Here is a 22,931-nt window from a genome sequence, read left to right as displayed (position 1 = left end):
ATTATCAATATGTTAGTGTTATATATTTTATTAATAATATATATGTTACTAATTATGAATTATACTATTGTATATGTGTTTATTTGTTTTTTTCCTTCCTAAATTACATAATTATTATATATGTTACTTAAAAGCAATTATAAGTTTCAATTTTTTTTCTTCTGATAATAGTAATAATAGTGTTTTTTCTTTTATTGACAAACAATATTTCTTGTAATATATTTTGGACCTTCAATTGATGCAAAAAAACCATGAAAAACGTGTAACCAAACCAAACCATTCATGAGCGGTTTGGTTCGGTTCTTGTAAGAAAAGTTGCAATTAATTGAGGTGAGCTAAACCATGTCTTTATATTTGGTTTGTCACTAAATTACACAAAAAATGAATTGAATTGAACTTTTACACCCCTAAATTTCTATATGAATATATCCATTAGTTCCGAGAAAAATTTGAACCTAAATATCATCTCAATTTCTCATTCCCACCAGCTTCTAACTTCTTATGCTCTTCTACACAGCTTGAGTATGAAATATGATTATAATTTTTAATACGATTGCCTTCTATATATGAACAATCAGTGTATGACTGACATGCAAAGGCCTACAATGACTATGAGAAATTTCAACGCACAGAATGTATTAATCTCAGCAAAGTGCAATTTCACTTGATAACTCTCATAAGTCTTTTGTTGCATGTATCGAACTAATAGATGAGTGTTTAGGGACATTGCATCTTCTATCCCACACCATTTTACATAGTCTAAAGCTGGTTCCCGCCTCCACTCATATATTGAATGAATTGTATATTTGGTGAGTCATAAGGTGATCTAATAAATAAAGTGAAGAATTTAAGAAATATAGTGAAAATATTATGGGTTCAAGTTTTATTTACAACAAATATTGATATATTAACATTTGTCTATAAAAAAAGGAGATTGAATTGTTATCTACCGAACAATTCACATACAAGTGTGTATTCTTATGATTTTTGGTCCCAGTATGATTAATTGCCTGCAATTATAAGTTTGTTTAATTAAATTTAAAGATATAGAAAAGCTTTGTAAATAATAAAAACAGTTGTCATTATTATGTGAACTTTTTCTTTTCTTACCTTCCATTGGATGTATTTTAATAAGTTGTTTATAATAATTTTTATCAGTATTGATTTAAGTCATCTAAGGAAGAGCGAGGGAGTTATAAATAGTCTATGGGTAGGGTGAAAAACTTAAGAAATAGGGTGAAAAAGTTGTAAATTTGAACTTTATCCATAACAAATTTAAAAAAAAAAAAGAGTTAAAAGCTAATTTGGTGGTTTGGTGGTTAAGGACTTAGGTTGAAGGCTTGGAGGAAAAGAAATTGTGGTTTGAGGAAAAAAGCCAAGCCTAAATTCATAATGTTCTTCATTTATTTTTGAAGCATAATGATAACAACTTTTATTCATTGTTGCATTCTATTGTCATGCTTATACATCCTCATATTTTTGCAGTTAATTAGTTGGTTTCAAGAAGTTCTTGTACCACACAGCAGATTTTTTGGGGTATCTCTTCAAGTTGTCTGTATAATCAACATAATACAGACCAGTTCTAGCACTGTATCCATTGTCCCACTCCCAGTTATCTAGTAGTGCCCATACAAAATATCCTTTCACATTGCAACCATCTCTGCATCAATTAGCCAATTCACTATTTCGTTAGTTTATAGACTTACAAAATTTTCAACGAATGTCACAGATAAATAGCAAGTATTACATACTTGATAGAAGCCAGTAAGCTAGGTAAATAGCTACTGTGGTATCTTATCCGTTGCAAATCATTTAAATAGAAATAAGCATGCCGCACAGGGATTAATCTAGTAGATAAATCAGGCAACCCTGTCATAAGCATGGAAAAGAAGAATCAAGATTTAGCTCACAGCTTTTATTTTGTTATTACAATTAACTAAGTGTTGGGATAGCTGGAAACAAGAAGAACAACAGATAAAAATTATTTTCTTTTGCAAATTTATGGCAAATGAAAATATACAACACTTATGTTGCCCGTGATAAGGCTTTAAGCATGTAGTATACAAATTTTAAATCATATCATGCATTGTTATGAAATTCACTTCGTGCTGGTCGCTTCAACTGGTAAACCGGTCCCAATATTAATACGAAACAATAATTATATCGATTATAATAGGTCGATTTTCAATTGAACCGTATCGGTTATACTAATTAGTTTCATTTAATTATTTTATAATGAAAACTACTTTTCTTTTACCAAAATGTTAGAATGAAAGTCAAACACACAACTATTATATTTTTTATACTACCATCAAGTAATATATTTTTGTTTTAACAAATATTATAAATAAAACATGTTATTGTCATCTTTATTATTTTTCAACATTAATGTTCGTATAAAATATATGTATATTTAACTTCATCAGTATACAATTTAATCAACAAACCACCAGTTAAATTCTATAACACTATACTAGTATATTGATTGATTTAATGACCGATACTGTATTAATAACACTAACATTATCATTATGTTGGACTTGACATGCAAAAATAGGAAAATTTAAGTGGGTAGTGTAGTTTGACTACACTATCCCACGTTTGGTATATGTTTTAAAATATTTACGAAACTAGTGTATTTTTTAGGGAACTCGTGAATGGGATCCATGACTTTGGGGAAGTCGTGGATCAGGAGTGCGACTTCCCTGACATATTCTCTCTCCTCCATGAAAGTCATGTTTCCCATCCACGACTTTCATTTTTTTTTGTAGAAGTCGTGTACCCTAAACATGATTTTCATTGTATATAAATATTAAAAAATACTATGTAGTTTAGTGGTTATTGGTTTTAATGAGAACTTAGAGGTCCATGGTTCAATACCCATATACTACCCACATATATTTTCATGCAAAAACACTCTTCAATGTGAAAATTTAAAATATAAGTAAATTCAATTATTTTTTATAATTATCTATATGTTCTTTTACTAAATCAAAATAGTTAATTTTTTTAATTGAATTCTGTATAAAATTAGTTAAAATGTGATTACAAAAATGATCAAAAGGAGTATCAATTAAGGTTTTTTAATATGGGGCAAATAACACATTCTAACTTACTAAAAAAATCACAGGCTGTATTAAAGTTGTTGTATTTATAAATTTTATCTGCATTAATAAATATGTCTTTAACAATTCCTAATAAAATCTCACCAAAAATCACTTTACTACTTATTATAAGACATATTTAACTATATCACATGTATGTTACACAAGTTTATAAAGATGTTTATTTTTCTTGGTTTCTTGAAAAGATAATATAATTTTACCCTCCTTAAAAATTTCAAAAACTTGTTGTTTTTCATGGATGAACAAAGGACAAAAGAGAGATAAATAATAATTGTTATGCTAGAATTAATCAATTAAATAGGACTTATAAACAATATACGATTCATTAAGTAATTTATGCTAGAATTAAATTTATTAATGTCAATTCAAACTTTGGAATTTTGGCAGAATGCAAGAGATTGAAGATTACCACTTTCAGTGATAAAGATCGGAAGGTTCCCATACTTTAGTCTGATGTAGTTCATTAAGCTTCTGATGCCTTCTGGCGCGATAAACACCCACAACGAATTTGTCTGCAAGTCAAAATTTACAAATTGTTGTGGTGAGTGTGAAAGAAGTTCAATATATGCACTATGTAACTCCTTACGTGTTTAATGAACAAAAATATGTTTTCCCCAGATTATGTAAATAATCTGATATGAATTAGACTCATTTCTACTGAAGTAATGCCAAAAACAAAAAAACATGTTTTTTTTAATTACACTATATCCTTATATTTATTATGATAAAATAAATTTACCCTTAAAATTAAAGGGAAAAACTACACTCTCTCAATTAATAGAAAGAAGTTTAACCTGTTTCGCCCGTAATAATAAAACAAAACTAATAATAATAAAGGTTTAAATTTTGTAATTGATATGACATTTTTAATCGTCATAATTGGGAACAACAAAGAGGCTCATAATTAAAACTTAATTAACTTAGTTAAAAAATCATCGTGCATTAGTTAAAAATCTAAACTAATAAAGACTCAAGTACTTGAATGCTCTAGCTTTCCAGTACAAATAATCAATGGATCATCATAACATTAGGGACTAATCACAGATAAGCAAAAAAAGTGTTCCACTTATGTAAGACTTTACCATTTCTCCAATAAAGTGTGTACCGTTGAATGCTGAAAGCAAAAGGATATGAAAACAATGACTCAGTAGTGGCAATGCATTCAGATAAGGTTAAAAAATAATAAAAGAAAGATTGGTTGATAATGTTTGGTCTTAAACTTACGAAGAAAAACAGCACCGGTGTCTGTCAATGCATCTTTGAGAATTCTTTTAGTGATATTCATAGAATCGTCTTTTACATAATATGTGGTGAAGTGATTGATTCCCACAAAATCTAGTGAACCCTTAACTATAGCAGACTCAGCTTGAGAAAATTTTGGGAGCCTTATTCCCACTCTACTTTTCATTGAACTTGGATAATCTCCGAAAACGAAAGGATCAAGAAACCTGTCATTAAGAAATTAAAATAATTTGTGGTGTTACCAAACATACTCTTGGTATGAATGTGAGTTAAATTTTGAAGAAAAAGAGAAAAAATTTCAGAGTCATGAAATATATTTGTGATATGAATTTGAAGTCTTCCATTTTCTTTTATTTTCTTCCAAAACTTAACTAACAAACCAACTCTTAAAAGTTTAAGCAAAATGTGAGTCATTTATACAAATCCTACGTAGGAGATCCAATTAAATTAAGAGTACCCCATTTCTTAATTATTCTCATTCAGACATTCAATTCATTTGATGCCTTTAGTTAGAAAAATATTAAAATTTTAATCTATTAGTTAAATGTCCATGACTTACCAACCAATCATAAAATCTTTGGCTCTTTGAGTTGCTACAATGTCTCTTTCAGTGTTTGTTGCTGGCACAAACCAAAGTGCATTTAAAATTGTTCCAATTGATCCACCCTGTATACCCTGTAGAATAACCAAGTTATTTACAACTATATAAACTTATTAATTATCTTTGCATCATTTATATAATAGTACACTTCTATAAGCTTTGACACGAAAACTTTCTATAAATTTCAACTTCAATTTTCACAAGGTTATTCCAAGCTTGAGAAACTAATTTTTCATTGCTTTCTCAATAAGATTTCAACTTTAAAATTTCCTAAAATATAAAAGTCATTTATCCATGAATTGAAGTACTGAAAATATCCTAAACTTTACCTTATATCTTTTCCTATAAATATCTGCTGCTGCTGCATGAGAACGTATGAAATTGTGGGCAACAATATAAGGTTCAATAGCAGAGTTTCCTATCTTGCAAAACAAGGGACTCGGGAGAAGGGAGCAATGTCCTGGAGCTTGGCGACCAAAATCATATCCTTGTACGGCAACTGTATAGGGCTCATTCATTGTGATCCAGAATTTCACTCTGTCCCCAAATTTCTGAAAGCATGTCTCCGCAAAATTTGCATAGTCCTTTCTGTAGCATGCCAATGTCATTTAAACTAGCATATACATAATATTACTAGTAGGGTCTTGTTATAATTATTAGAATGTTATAACTAAGCAGTAAGAAATGAAATATTAGGTTTATGCATCCTTCGAAGGGAAACAATGATTTAAATTGCGGACCACATACGTGATGCGGTGCAATATTGAGGTGACTGCCGCAACTGTATTACACCACAATTGCAGTGTGACACCAACTATAATGACGTGGTTGCATAGGTCCGCAACTTATCCGCAATCCGCATGGCATTATCCGCAATGACTGTAATCGCAATAACCGTGACCATAATCGTAACCACAATTTAAAACATTCGAGGGGAATAAAGAGAAATAGAAGGCTTAAGAGTTATGAAATATACTGTGAGACAACACTAAAGTTTTCTCTTATTCTTACTTCTCCTCCAAAACTTAATTCGTAAATACTGATTGGCTAAAAATTTGGGATTAAAGGTTACCGCACAATTATAAGTTAAAATGATATATAGCATTCTATACATTATCTCACTGCTAAGCCATCCATTATATTTGTCTTCCAATACTTGAGGGAGGTCCCAGTGGTAGAGGGTTACAAAAGGTTCAATTCCTGCAAATGTAGTATATCAATCAATTAGAATCATTGAAGGTATCTTGGACGGTATTCATAAATCGAACATCTTTTATTAAAATTAAATGGAGAATTGTAATAATTCTAGAAGGAAAATGAGAACTACCTTCGGCCACTAATGCATTGATGAATTTATTATAATGATCCACTCCTGCCTGGTTGATTTCTCCGGATCCATCTAACATTATTTTTTTATGATTTCAGAACATCTTATAATTTTTAATATGCTATGCGCACGTAAAGTATAATACTTCGAAAGTAGCCAGAGTATATAGTTTACAATTAACATAGTAAATTACAGAAATCACACGTCAGGTTTTCATGAATAACATCAATATTGCACTCCACTCTATCAAAGAAATAGACATTAACCTTGTTGTTAATTTATTAAACATTGGTTTAATTCACCCCTTCCCAACTGCAAGACCTTTAGCTACTCTATCCTCAACGCTAACTTAATTAACCCATTGACTAGAACTCTAGAAATAAGGGTAGAAACCCACTAACTTAACCATTGACTAGAACTCTAGAAATAAGGGTAGAAACCCACTAACTTAACCCTTAAATAGGTTGAACTTATATATATATATATATATATATATATAAAAGATTCGTTTACGCTCAAATTAAGTTACACTAGTTTCATTCAATCTTAGTCATTCATTTTCTTAAATCCAATGGATCAAATGGGTGAATGCAATAAATTATTTAAAATTTCTCTTTTTCTCCCATCATTTATCCACTCACCCATTTCTTCAGTTTGATTTAAGAAAATGAAGAATTGAGATTGAGTGTAATTTAATTTGAGTGTAAGTGAACCTCTCCTTACACACACACATATATATAAGTCTGACTTATCCATCTGTTTAAAAAAAATAAAAATCTAAGTCTGACATATTTAAAAACTTAACATGATTTATTAGTTTATTTAAAGACATATTATACTATAAGGTCTTTAAAAACCTAACATGATTTATGTCAACCTGTTTGACTAAATAAACTTTTAGATGACCTAAAGTCTAATTTGTTAAGTTAAATAAGTTTTAAAAAAATTCTAGTCTCACATATTTATGAAAAAGTCTGACCTGATCTAACATGTTATAGATCATGCCTCTAATAGGCAACCATCTGATTTGTTTTATCTCTATTGTATTACGGGCTCTCTATGGGAGTACATTTTATATTCCACAATTTGTGTCACTTCATATGCCATAAATTTTGATTGGTCATAAAAAATACTTAATAATTAAATTTTTAACTTGAATATATTTTTTCAACCAATCACAACTTATAACACATGGAGTAATACTGGTAGCAAATATGCACCCCTCTCTATGATGGTGAACTTGGCCAAGGGTTAACCTAAGCACATGCTATGTTAAAACAGAGGCAATGTGTCACTCATGCAAATAAATGGCCTATAGTGTAAGCATAAACTTCCTTGCAAGCTTCTAAACAAATTGGCTGTTGTGCAAAGTAACTATGGAAGAAATGGATTACATTGTATCTCATATTTATAGGGAAGGAAATTTTTGTGCGGATAAATTGGTCAATTATGGGATCAATACCAAAACCAATTCTATTTGGTCTACTTTTCCTCACTTTATCTTCAATGATTGTTTTAGAAATAGGAATCATCTTCCTAACTATAGATTTGTTTCTCATTGATCCTCTCTTTGTATCTTGGTTCCCTCTTTAATATATTTCGAGGTGTAGTTGCACCGCTTAAAAAAATGGCCTATAGTGTAGGATCGGCCAGGAAAGGAAGAAGTTTGTATCCCTATTGGATGGAGTGTAATATTGATGGAAGAATGGGGGTGGAGTGTTTTTCATGAAATTTATACAAGCAGTAAACCTTGAAGTCTTGAACCAATGTTACAATCACCGGTCCCATTTTCAATCATTGATTTATACAAGCATCTTTTTTTGAGGATTACACCTATGCATATTAAGTAGTTTAATTTCATACTAAGCAAGGTGAGCATATTGAACAATATTTAGTCTATAATTCAGCTAGACTATAATATCTACTAACAAAGAACATGAAATCATGGATCTGAACATCACTGCTAGTAAATATATAGCGCTTAAGTAAAGATAAACGGTAATTAGAGGCTTACTGGGAAAAATTCGAGGCCAAGAAATAGATAACCTATAGGAATTTGTCCCCAAATCTTTCATAAGTTGTATATCTTCCTGCATGAAAAAACAATTTAAAGTGCAGTAAAATTAACCTTTGACCGATCAAGGGTAAAATAATTAACAAAAATGAAATTTTATTGTCAATGAGCAAGACTCAGTGGTTAATGCAATCTCCCCGTAATTACATACTTGGTATCGGTGGTACTGATCCACCCCAATACCAGAAGTGCTGAGATCCGTTATCTTGCCTGCAACAAAATGTAAGATTATTGTCACTCTACATTTGAGTGTATTAAGAATATAATGTTTCTAATTTGAGATTTCAACCACTTAAATTTGGCTGATAAAAAATAATGACATTGCATATTTAAAGCAGTGTTGTAAGAATGAGACCGTAATAGGTGGTACTGGTTTGATCACTGACCGAATTTGAAAACGGATTTGGTTTGTGATCTTAACCGAATAAAAATTGGACCGCTTTGAATCGGGAAAATTTCGGTTTGATGGTGTTAAACTCGGTTAAACCAAAATAACCCAGGAGTAAACCAAATGGTTTACTTAAAATTAAAAAACGGAACACTACTGTAATCTTTTGTTTTACTCCGGTCCAAAAAATATTGAGAAATGTTATTTCAATATTATCATACATAATTATTAATTATAAAATTTTACATTTATATATAACTATATATTTACTGATAAAAATTATTAATTATATATGAAATCACTTGATACATCACACAATTTAACTGTTTAAACTTGATATGAACCTCTTCCAATTTAACGTCCAACTTAGATTTCAGAACATTCAGAAAGATTGCATGTGTGATGCACATTGAAATCATTTATATAATTATTAAATGTATGTTTACCAATTTATTAGTGAAGGGTAATAGAGAACAAGGAAAAGATTGAGAGGCATTAAATACATTGTAAATTATTTAAGATCTTCTTTATTAATAGAGATACATACTTTAAAAAATAAAGAGAAATATAACTTTCAATGACATATTTATTCTTTTAATTACAAGGAAATTACACTTTTATCATTAAAAACAAATGGAGAAACAAACATTTGCATCTCGAGCAGTGTTATAAAACTCGGCTCGAACGGGCCGGTCCGACCATGAACTGAACATCTAACCGGTTCAAGCCTTTCATCTATCCAGTTCGAGCCTCTCATCTAACCGATTCGAGCCTCTAATCTAACCGGTTCGAGCCTCTCATCTAACTGGTTCGAGCCTCTCATCTAACTGGTTCGAGCCTCTCATCTAACCGGTTCGAGCCTCTCATCTAACCGGTTTTGCATCAAATCAGGTTGACTCGACCAATTTAAGCCTAAAACTAGTAACTCATGTGGTTGGACCGGTTGAACCGGCCGAGTCAATCAAACAAATTTTTTTTTTAAAAAAACAACCAAATTGATGTCCTTTTTCAATGAAAAACAAGTACTTAGTTTACATTAAAAATTTTTTTTTTAAACTTGTGTCATTTTATAGTAGTAAAATGTTCTTTTTTTGTTTAATTGGGCATGATATTGTTTTTAAATTTTGAGTGTACCATTATTAAATATTGTTAGGTAATATTATGAATTTTTTAGAATTTTTAATGTAAGCCGAATTAACCAGTTCAACCATTAACCCACTGGTTAAACCAGAGACTCATTGATCTAGTACCCTGACTGAGTCATTTACCGGTCCAAATTTAATATCTAGAGTAATGGAAAGTATCATTTTAAACCATTTTCCCTTTCATACCTAAAAGCCAAATCACAACCACATTCATAAGAATTCATGTGAATGTTAGAAAACACTATTATACCTTAGTACCATAATCAAATCTAATCATATATATGTTCAACTGGTGCACACAAAAATGCTTTCAATGTGTTGAATATAATTTTTTAAATTCTTAAGAATGATTAAAAACTAAAATGATATTTACCTTTGATAAATATGCTCTAGTAGTCACTTACCAGGAATGTGGGAAAAAGTATCCCACACAGATGGTCCTTTTCCATCTTCTTCCGCCGCTCCTTCATACTAGAGAAAAGTTAACAAATATGTTACTTCATTTGTCCCAAAAAACATAAATCCCTTGATCAATATACATAAACAATGGTCACAATTAATATAGGGTAGAATCGATGAAGTTGGGAAAGAGTCTAAGCGCATTTCTAATAGTTTTAAGCTCCAAAAATCATTTCATGTGCCACACCTTAACCAACTTAGGTGATTTTAAAAAAGTATTTTGTACATTCAATGTGTAAAAATGACAATATAAAAGGTAGATGGTGTAATGAATTGAAATACTTTTAGAAAACTATTGTGTAATGAATGTGTAAAAAAAATTACATTGTCAAAGCATCATTCATATAGTAGATATTGTTGACTTTTAAATAAAACTTATACACATGAAAGATGATGATGCATTACTAATATAAAAAATTAATATTATCATTGTATATGTGTTAAGCTCATTTTATCGTATAATATTCTAAAAATCTTTAGCTTATGGATAATATTTAAAAGATTTAAAAATGGCACTTTTAATAAAAATTGGTAGGCGTAGCTAAATTTTAAAATATAACTCAATCATATATTTTTTAGTGCATAATGTCTTCAATTGTTATTCACATCACTATTAAAAGAATTCCTCATTTATCATTAATATTTGAAATTAACATTTTCATTAATGATTATCATATAGGGATATAATCTTACAAGAAGTATAGAAAATAATAATTTTAAATTGCTTAGAACAAGAGAATAAGAAGAGAGAATATGCACTAAACTAAGTCTTGATATGTCTTACAATGATTTGGAGCATTCCTATTTATAATCAAAGCTCTTGAAGATTATGTGGCCAAAAGCAAATAATATTAATGTTGGCTTCACCATAGTCACTGCTTTTACTTGGCTATAAATTCTCTCTTTCTTTAAGACCTCTTTCTTCAAGATAACTTTTAGCCACTTCTTTTTGCTTAGCTACAAGAAGGTCTCATCATTCTCTTTTTCCTTTAGCCAATATTTAATAAATCTTCACCTTGGCTAAAAGACTACCATATATATTCTCATGTTACTCTTTTTCATGCTCACTAGAGATTATGATCATCAATCAAGTCTAGACAATGTCTGAACTTGGTCATTGGAACTGGCTTCTTCATCATGTCTGCTAGATAATCTGCAATGAGTATGTTCTCCACTCTAACAACTCCTTTCTCCATGATATCTCTGATAAAGTGCGTTCGAACATCAATATGTTAGTTCTTTCATGATAAATTGAATTCCTTATCAAATGTATAGCACTTTGACTATTGCACTAGATAGTTGTTTCTTCCAGTTGTAGACCCAACTCTTCAATTAGACCTTTCTCCCAGATGGCTTCCTTTACAACTTCTGTTACTGCGATATACTTCGCTTCAGTTGTACACAAAGCAACATTGATTATAGTGTTGCTTTTCAACTAATAGTACAATCACACAATGTAAAGACATATCTAGTGAGTGTTATTTGCTTATCTAGACCTCCGACATAATTCGAGTCAACATATCCAATGATCTTGCTTCCAACATCTTTGACTTTACCATACAATAGCCTATATATGTAGTATCTTTCAAGTAGCGTATAATCCACTTCATAACTTTCTAGTTAACTTTACCAGGACTTACCATATATTTGCTTACCACATTTACTACATGTGCAATATCTGGTCTAGTGCACACTATGACGTACATGAGACTGCCAACCGCACTAGCATAAGGTACACTTGACATCTCTTCTTTTTTATTCTCATTTTGTGGACACAAGGTCATTAAAAGTTTGAAATGAGTCACCAATGGATTAGTGATTGGTTTAGCATTTTGTATGCTAAAGTGTTCCAACACTTTCTCAATGTACTTCTTTTGTGACAGAAAGCGTGTCCACTCTTTTCTATCCCTCTAAATATTCATCCCCAAAATTTTCTTTCCAGCTCCGAAGTCCTTCATTTCAAACTCTAAGCTCAATTGCGCTTTTAAGTTTCTTATTTCTAACATGTTCTTACATGTGATCAACACGTCATCAACATATAAAAGCAAATAGATGAATGACTTATTTGCAAGCTTTTGTAGTAAATGTAACTATCATGTTCACTTTTACAATAGTCATTTTCAAGCATGAATGTGTTAAATCACCGATACTACTGTCTAGAAGATTGTGTTAAGCCATATAAAGATTTCTTCAACAAGAAAACATGATCTTTCTTCCTTTGAACTTCAAATCCTTCAGATTTTTCATGTAGATTTGTTCCTCCAACTCACCATGCAAGAATGTCATTTTGACATCTAGTTGCTCAAGTTCTAGATCAAATTGAGCTACAATGGCAAGTAGAATATGAATATAGCGATGTTTTACCATAGGAGAGAAAACTTCATTGAAACCAATGTCTTCTCTTTGTGTAAAACCTTTGGCCACTAATCACACCTTGAAGAATCATTTACATCCAACAATCTTTTGAGCCTTCGAACGTTTCACAAGAACCAAAGTATGATTCTTATGATGAAACTCAATTTTCTCTATCATGGCATGAATCCATTTGGAATCTCCTTTGTTGTTGATGTCTTCTTCATATGATTGTGGTTCACAATTACTCTTATTATCAACAACATTTAGAGCGTATGATACTAGATAAGTATAGCCATATTTCTCTAGTGGTTTTATATGTCTCCTTTGTCTGTCCTTAGCCAACTGATTATGTTGCAATTGGGAGATATCAGTATCAGTACGTGCATTACAGACTTCTTATTGATGAAGCATTTTTTTCTTTTGTTGGGTCCACCTCATACTCCACCTTCTCCAAGATATTAGGATCTTCATTTTCATTTGATGACTCTCTATAAGGCTTTAACATTTCAGCTTCATTAAAAGTAACATCTCTGCTAATGATGCACTTTCTTTCCTCTAGCCACCATAACTTATATCCTTTCACACTATCAGGATATCCAAGAAAAATGCATTTCAATGCTCTTGCATCAAGTTTTCCTTCTTATGGAGTAATTTGTTGGAATTCCCGACCATATTTCTTATGGATTTTTGAATCCAAGGTCGTTGATGGACATCTTTGATCAAGTAACAAACTGTATTGACAGCTTCTGCCCAAAATTCTTTTGGCAATCCAGCATTTGACAACATAAATCTTGTCCTTTATAGTAAGGTTATGTTCATTCGTTCTGCAAGTCCATTTTTTTGTGGAGTGTGTCTCACGATATAATGTCTGACAATACCATGATCCTTGCAAAAATTTCTGAATTCTCCACTACAAAACTCTAGACCATTGTCAGTTCTCAGTCTCTTAATCTTTCTCCCAGTTTTCTTTTCAATCAAGGTTTTTCACTATTTGAACTTTACAAATGCTTCACTTTTGTGTTTCAAAATGAAGATCCAAACATTCCTTGAATAATTAGCAATGAATTTTAGCATGTATATACTACCACCATGATAAGGAACTTGGGAAGGACCCCACAAGTCAGAATATACATAATCTAATGTGCCTCTTGTTCGATGAATTGCAGCATTAATCCTTATTTGGCCAACTCGGCTAGACCTGTTTCACTAACATTACCTATCCTACCTTCCCGACTTGTTGACCGCATAGTAATCCTTATTTGGCAAACTTAGATAGACATGTTTCACTAACATTACCCATTCTCAAATGCAATAGTTTGGTGACATTAGATTCAGATGTTAGGGAGACAACAACAACACCTATAATTGTGTTTCCTTGTAACATATAGAGATTGTTCTCTTTCTTTCCTTTCATTACAACCATAGCGCCTTCAGATATTCTTATAGCTCCACCTTCACCTTTGTAGCTATAATCTTTTGAATCTAGTGTTCCCAAGAAAATCAAAATTTTCTTCAATTTTGGAACATGCGTTACATCTATCAACGTCCTTACGATTCCGTCGAACATATTGATTCTAATTGTTTCGATTACGATGAACTTGTAGAGAGCATTATTTCCTAGAAGGACCATTCCTCCATCTAAGGGTTGGTAAGTGGAAAATAATCCTTATTGGGACACATGTGACCGAGGACCATGCCTCCATCTAAGAATTGTTCTTTATTTAATACGTTGTTAATTTGTTTAATTAGTAAAAATAAATTAATATCAACAAAAGATAAATGATATATTTAAAAAATACAATATATATATATATATATATATATATATAAATATAAATATATAGAAGTTAACATAGTCATTAAATTTTTTAAGAGAATATTTTTTTAATATGAACATTGCATTGCATTTGTTTTTGTAACATTTATATACTATTAAAAATTAGCTAGCTAACAAATGCATACAAACTACTATTGGCACACGCAAAAGACATGCATCGCTACACATGCAAAGGACATGCATCGCTACACGTGCAAAAGACATGCATAAACACTATAAAGCACTAGCAGAAGTGCATAACACATGCATAGAGGGATAATTATTATATTATGCATTGTATTTGATTTAATACCATAAAAATATTAAAGTAAATGTAGCTCTTAAAATGAAACATGACTACAAGATATTGATATCTTAACTAATTGTTTATAGAAAAATATTCTATTTATTTGCATTATTTATATATTTATTATTACATATTTACATTTATATTAGATTATTATTTTTTATTTTTTAAAAAATTAAATGAATTTTATACGTTAAGATAGGAATATGACCATCACCCCACGTAAGATTTTTATATAAATTTTATTCTCATCACTTTTGTTTAACATCAATATTCCCCTTAAAAATAAAATATAGTAGTCATACATCCATCAATCTCATCATTCAAGACACTATGGTGGACACTATTTATTAATTGGCATCATTCAAAATAAATAGTTACAATGACATAACAATTTTATTTTTTCTTTATTTAATATGTGGTGTCATTTTCTATTCTTATTTCTCCTTGGGTCTTTATCTAGGGGTTCCACTTGTTCATGTATTTATACATAAACATCTCATTTGTGAATGTAAATTATTTCCATTTTGTTAGGTCATGAGAAATTTCACAAAATATTGTAGTTTTAAAGGAAAAAAATCTTTGTGGTGGTGAAAATTTCACACTAAACCCATGTACACCTTAGTAGAGGCATGTACCTCCAAAAAAAAAGTTTAAAAAAAATATTATGTCATGCTTATATACCTAATTATCTCCTTAATAAATATGTACAAAGTCAAACGTAAAACCTTTTTTTCTCAATCACTCTATTATTCACTTATTTCTTCTATCAAGCATATGACTTATAAATAAAATAACAATGTCATGTTTTATCTTATTGGTCAAATTTTGTTTTGGTTTCATAAACTTTTGTAAATGTATTGTACTATACTCTGGGAAGAATAAAGTTTATTTTTAATTTCTATTTAGAGGGATTTTATTAAAAAGAAATAACTGAAAGTTATATACATAATTTAAATATTGATAAATTTAAGTCTTTATAAAACAAAAGATAATATACTTCAAATAAAAAATTCTTTAATATATGTTATTATTATTTTATATTAATATATTATTTTGAAAGTGTAATGCAATCACATATGTTTCTTTTTATTTTATATAATTTATATGTTTTAATCAATCTTGTTTTTCTGCATAATTTTTCAACATCCACCATCTGTTTAAGTACCTCTCTTAATTCTATATTTTTTATCTTGAAAAAAAGGCCATAGTAAAAAATGCAACTAAAAATGAATAAGTGAGTGCAAACCTGAATAGCCGAAGATCCAGTGCCAAAATAAAAGTCATTTGGAAAGTCAATTCTATTTATTTCTGATTTGCATAACTGAGTTTCAAATAATACAACCACTGATAAAATCAAAATGATGTTAGTCTTTAAGGCCATAATGAAATTGTATAAGGAGAGAGAGGAAAGTATTAAGTTTGGCAATATGTGAATTAGGCGTGTGAAAGAACTATAACGAGTATATATAGCAGCTGGGAGAGCAAAGATAGAGAAATAGTTGGACGATAGTGTGGACATGGTAATAATTGGGAAAGACGTTGGATAAATAGATTGTTTACAAAAAATCAATCTAAGATAGACTCAACTAAAATTTATGAACTTTTGAGCAATTAAATAGACTCAAATTAATATAAATAATCATCTCTAATTAGAATCATATAAAGATAAATGAACTTTTAAATTAATTTGTATGAAAATTTAAATTTAAATTTAATATATATTTTATATTATATTCATATATTAATGCAAAAAAGTATATTTATATAGTAATTATAATTTTTTTAAACATGTATATATCATGCACATATTTTTATATGTGGTTATATATTTAATATATATAAATTTAAAGATATCAGATGTTTATATATATATATATGACCGAATTAGTTCATGAATATAATGATTTGAATTGTATTTGATATAAATTCGACTCATTTATTTAACGAGCTCAATTTTTAACTCGAGATCAACTCGTTTATTTTAAGAATAAAATATATAAAGAAAAATAAAAAGTTAAGTTTTGAATGAAAATCAATTTATTTAATTTTATTATCAGCCTACTTTAGGTAGTCGTGCATGGTGGAAGGGTGAGATTATTAACACTCTTAAATGCTTATTCACTTTCTTGTTAATTAACATTATGTTATAAATTTAAAAAGTTTAAGCAAGGCTTCTTCCTATACATATAAATTTCATTAAACCGAGAAATTATTCCATTTCTCTCAATAATAACTTAGTGAAAAAAACTTAAAACTAAGGTTGGCCATTTAAAGAATATGGGTTAAACAAATTGAAATGCTCACCTACCTTTTCTAGCCTCATCCATTTCACACTCACAACTATGGGTAACCAAATTCCTTTCTTTTTCGCTTTTATTCCTATGAAATAAAGATCCTACCTCTTCCTATAATATATTAGGGAGCTCATACGTTATTAGGTAATTTGTTAGATTATTCGTCTAAGTTTCTTTTTAAATTGATATTATGTTAGTATTTTTGTTTGAAATAAGTTTTGCCCTTTATATTATTCTCTATTTTTTCAAAAATGTCCTTCTAAGTTATTTACGTTTTCAAATGCATTTTATAAGTTATTTTTGCATTATTTTCTAATCTTAAATTTTTTTTTAATGATATGTATTTAGAAAAGTTATAAATGAATTTCCTAGATCTTTTTATCTTGAACTCAATTATACTAAAACATTAATTTTAGCTGTCAAAATGAAACAAAAAAGGTTACATGACCAAATTTAAAAAAATACCTTTGATGGTCTATTTGGTAATTTTGCCTTGTTTTTATAGGATACAAACACTAAAAAATAAATAAGGTATGTGTATAATTCCATTTTATGTTATATCACAATTAATGTTTTCATTCTTTTTTTCTCTTGCCATCTCATCTCTTTTATACACTTCTACATTATATACGTGTGAATTGCTAGCTTTATGATCTTACAATATATTTTTGTGTGGTCAATTTTTCTTACAATATTCTGCATATAATCAATTTACTTCTATATGATAAAATATTCAGCAAACGACAATAGGTAAACCGACATGCTTCACATATAGAAAAATCACTACATTGCTCTCATGTTGTGTCATTTTCTTTGTTTCCCTTTAATTATTTAGCGGTAATTATTTTTCCTGCATTTACTCTTAAAAAATATCCTGAATTTATTCATTTTATTTGCACAATTAAGGATATCCGTGGTTAATGTTCTCTACCCTTTAATGGGTACATAGAATATTAAAGATAAAATTATTTCTCCCAACAAAATATTTGTCATTCATATAATATGAGTTAAAACCTTGTGTTTGGTCTTATTATATTTACTTTTGTGTTTTAGAACAACAACCAAACATTATTTCTAGTTTGTAGAGTCAATTACTTGAATCAAATGAATGATATTTTATCATCTATCATGTACATTGACATAAAATATTGATCTTTAAATTCTTCCTAATTGTTTCACCTATAGCTTTTTGTGGTTTCCTTTTACATCTAGAAATTGCTAATCTTCATTTGATCTAACCTCATGAGACGTATTCATAACCAAATCACATAAGGTATGATTTTACCATCTTTGATACAATAGGAGATATCTAAACTTTCTTATCAATGCATTTATGATCCTATGTTTTATAGTGTCAACTCATCTAGCACAAAATTCTCAAATCTAATACATTAAATTTATTCTCTTCTAGACATTTTACCTTACAATATTTAGTCACGAATAACATTGTGGGTTATCCAATGCAGTGGTGTGGTAAATTTTTCCATTAATCCAAAGTGATACATTTCTATCGCATATGACACCTGGTCAATTAAGTCATTTCATCCACTTGCTTGAATCTTATAGTTTTCATATCTCTTAATTTTCTCATTGTCTTGTATGATTGTTCCAATATACTTATGGTTTGATGTGATATGCATTAATCTTTAACTCTACAGTATGGTTTACCTCATTTTTTAAACGCCAACTTTAATAATTATTATTAGTATTTTACAAATTATGTTTAAAAGGATTTCTATTAATTCTATATTAATAATTTATTTAAATATTTTTATATTGTTTGAAACAAATATGTTCTTTTCCATTTTTTATTGTTGAAAGAGAATAAATTACTTATGGTACAAGAGATTGGAATATTTTTATTTGGTATATTATTTAATATATATGCCTAAATGTCTATATTTTATGTTGGCAAGTATTCAAGTTAAATGTCTATGTCTTAGTGGCATTATGAGAGCAGGTGTGTCAAAGAATATTCATTCAGGTTACAAGGTTGGTAAGGATGTTGTCCCTATTTCTCATCTTCAGTATGCGGATGATACCCTTTTGATTGGAGAGAATTCTGAACATAATATTATGATGTTGAAAAGTATTCTTAAATGCTTTAAATTAACTTCTGGACTGGAAATTAATTTCCATAAAAGTTATTTCATGGGTCTTAACTCGAGGCGTGACTTTGTCATGAAGGCGGTGGATAAGTTGTATTGTGTTGTTGGCTCCATCCAATTCACTTTCTTGGGAATTCCCGGGGTGCAAATCCCAAAAGGCTCTCTACTTGGTCTCTTACCATTGATTCGTTCAAAAAGAAGCTCTCTCTTTGGTAGCACAAGCTCATCTTCTTTGGTGGTAGAGTAACTCTCCTTAAGTCAGTATTGTGTTGCTTGTCTACCTATTTCTTTTCTTTCTATAAAGCCCTGATTTATGTTCTAAATGTGATTGACAAAATTCAGAGACGATTCCTTTGGGGGAAGGGGGAAGAGAGAAAAGGGATTCATTGGGTGAGGTGGGAGAAAGTATGCAGACCTAGAGAGATAGTGATTTAGATGGCTAAGTGAGGGTAATTATTTGTGGGTGAAAGTCTTACAGTCAAGGTTTGGGGATGGGTTTTTAAGGTGTAAAGGAGATAGTGATTTAGATATCTTTAGAAGGGGCTCTTCTTGGTGGAGAGAATTGGGGTCTCTTAGTCAGACTAAGGAAGGAATATGTTATGGTTGGGTGAATGCCGGTATTCGTAGATCTTTAGGTAGTGGCTCATATGTTCATTTCTGGACTGACTTATGGGTTGGGAGTGAAACTCTCAAAAATTCAATTTTCTTAGACTGTTTCATGTGGCTCTAGATCAAGATGCAACTATTGATTCTTTGGGTGTTTGGAGTAATGAGGTTTGGTCGTGAAAATTGAGATGGAGAAGAAACTTGTTGACTTGGGAGGAAGAGGAATGCGAAGAGCTTCTAAGCCACCTCGATGGCACTACTCCTAAACAACATACTAATGACTCAGGGATTTGGATTCATGACACAACTGGACAGTACACAGTAAGGAATGCTTATTAAACTCTACAAAAGATATAAGGGAGCCATGAAATTGTTTTCTTCAAAAGACTTTGTGTGTGTAATGTTCTAACAAAGATGAGGTGCCTAGTGTGGAAAATTGCCTTGGATGAGATACCAACTAAAGTGAATCTTGCTCATAGAGGTGGACTAAATGATCAAGACCACCTTCTTTATTCTCTTTGTGGTGAATTGGAAGAATCTACTAATCATTTGTTTTTCATATGTTATGCTTCATATCTTGTTTGGAAAAGGCTTTACTCTAGTTTTGATTTCTCTTCTATTATTCATAACGAAGTTAAGTTTCTTTTTTTCAATCCATGAAAACTTTAAAAGATTGGGGAACAAGAATAAAAAATTGTGGGTAGCTCTCTGGTTTGTCACAATTTAGACAATTTGGTACATAAGGAACACATTTATTTTTTAGAATAAGAGGTTCCATATTGATGAGGTGATGGACCTTATTTTCTTGCACTCTTGGAGCCTTTTGAATGCTCGTTTTCCTTTCTTCTCCTTTTCATTTGTGAAATGGGCGAGTAATCCCTCAACTTGCCTTTCTATTTGTTAATTGTAGGGATTATGTGGATATGACTACTACTTGTTCTCCTAAGTCCTAGAATGGTGGAGGTCATCTGACAAGTTCCATTGTTGCGTTGGATAAAAGTGAATACTGATGGGGCAACCTTTGGCTCTCCTGGCCATGTAGGGGGTGACAGAATTTTTAGAAATGCTACGGGGGATTGCATTGCTTGCTTTGCTGCTTACTATGGAATTAAGGATTCTCTTTTTAGTGAATTAAGCTCGGACATGTTGGTTGTGGACTTAGCTTATAAGAGAGGTTGGCATGTGTTATGGTTGGAGTGTGATTCATCCTTAGTGGTGGATATTTTTAATGGAAAAGTTACAGTGCCTTGGAAATTGGATGCTAGATGGTTTCTTTGTAAGAAATTGCTGTCCAGAATGAGCTTCAAAATTTCAGACATCTGTAGGGAAGGAAATGCTTGTGTCGACAAGCTACCTAAATTTGGAACTTCCTCCAAGTGCTTCACTTGATGGAATTCTAATCCTAATTTCATAAACTATGATTATTCTAGGAATTGGTTGGGGCTCCCTAACTGTAGGTTCAAATATATGTAATGCGTACTCTTTTGTTTCTCTTATCTTCCTATTAATAAATTTCTTCGGTGCTTAGGCACTTTAGTTTAAAAACAAATAAAATAAAGACTTCATTGCTTATTAAAAAAAAGTATTCAATCATATTTCCATAATAACCACTGAGACATTGAATTAGTAGTGTAATGTCCAACTGGAACGCTAATATTAATTTAGGTCAAAGGTTAAATAAATATATTAGTTCCTTGCCCAATGATATAAAAATACCTATAATTATACCAAAAATATTACCACAAAAACCTTATATACACAAGTCAAAATTGGTTTTTGCCAAGTCACCAAACAAACGTAGATTCTAAATCGTAACAATCTTTAAAATTCAAAATTCATTTTATTACACTTATGCTCTAAAGAATTTCATTATCACTTTGCCTTGTGGTACTATGAGTTTTTCTTCTTATTTAGTCTTGATATTATAATCATTGTTTGTGTAATTTTAAGGAAGATTACAATCTAAATTTAACACGATGATTCTATTTTTTGTTATTATAATCAATTAATGTGAATTTTTTGTATCTTTATCAACTCAATTGTTACTGCTGCAAAGTTTCAAACTGGATTTCTACAGTTAATTTTAATTCCAAACATATATTTTTACATCAAGAAATTGAAATATTTGTTTCTATCTTTTAAACTATTTACTTCCTATACGTTGGATATAATTATCGCTCATTTTTTATACTCCAACTTTAATAATTATTATTAGTATTTCGAAAATTGTGTTTAAAAGGATTATTTCTATTAATTCTATATTAATAAGTTATTTAAATATTTTTATATTGTTTGAAACATATATGTTTTCCATATTTTATTGTTGGAAGATAATAAATTACTTATGGTAAAAGAGAGTGGATTAGTTTTTATTTTGAATATTATTTAATATAGATGCATAAATGTCTATATTTTATGTCGACGAGTATTCAATTATATTACCATAATAATCAATGAGATCAGACATCGACATATTGACTTAGTATTGTAATGCTCAACTAGATCCTCAATATCGAACTAGGTTAAATGTTTGAGAAAACAACACTTATTGGAAGGAAAAATACATATCCCAAAAGATATTAGTTCATTTTTTGTTGATATGAGGATACTATCAGTTATACCAAAAAATATTATCACAAAAATCTTCTATACACAAGTCAGAATTGGTTTTCCTTATCACTTTGCCTTGTGGTACTATGAGTTTTTCTTCTTATTTTGTGCAAACTTTAAATTTAATCAACCTTCAATACTAGAGTAATTTCCTTAACATTTTGGTTATGAAATAATCATCTTTTTCTCTCAATCCACATATGATATATATTATGAGCCAAGGCAAACAAAATCGAGATGATTCTTTAAAACTTATTTTAATTTTATCTAATCTTATAAACGTTATACCACTTTAAATCAATTATGAAACCAAGTTTAGTTGATATATGCTTTAGATTATTTTTGGTCACGAAAACTAATTATTATAAAAGCTATATAAATTATTTTGAGGTTCTTTATTTGACATTAGTTTCTATATTTTAAGTGTTCTAGGTCTTTTATACTTTAATATGAAATATCTTAAAGGATATG

The 22,931-nt window shown here is 30.0% G+C and overlaps 1 protein-coding gene across 1 annotated transcript; it reads right to left on the bottom strand.

Annotated features, from left to right (window-relative positions):
- On the bottom strand, window positions 1,416-16,246 carry LOC109330729 (beta-glucosidase 40-like). The gene is made up of 13 exons (XM_019565010.1): window positions 16,089-16,246; window positions 10,307-10,373; window positions 8,521-8,579; window positions 8,310-8,385; window positions 6,296-6,367; window positions 6,081-6,168; window positions 5,298-5,556; window positions 4,927-5,042; window positions 4,350-4,573; window positions 4,208-4,239; window positions 3,535-3,637; window positions 1,752-1,869; window positions 1,416-1,660 (listed from the first exon to the last, which is right to left on the bottom strand). Exons 1-13 carry the CDS (start codon window positions 16,221-16,223, stop codon window positions 1,486-1,488), a joined length of 1,524 nt encoding a protein of 507 aa, XP_019420555.1. The 5' UTR covers window positions 16,224-16,246; the 3' UTR covers window positions 1,416-1,485.

This window comes from Lupinus angustifolius, chromosome LG17 (genome assembly GCF_001865875.1).
Source record: "Lupinus angustifolius cultivar Tanjil chromosome LG17, LupAngTanjil_v1.0, whole genome shotgun sequence".
Taxonomy (NCBI): Eukaryota; Viridiplantae; Streptophyta; class Magnoliopsida; order Fabales; family Fabaceae; genus Lupinus; species Lupinus angustifolius.
This window is presented reverse-complemented; position numbering and strand designations above follow the sequence as displayed.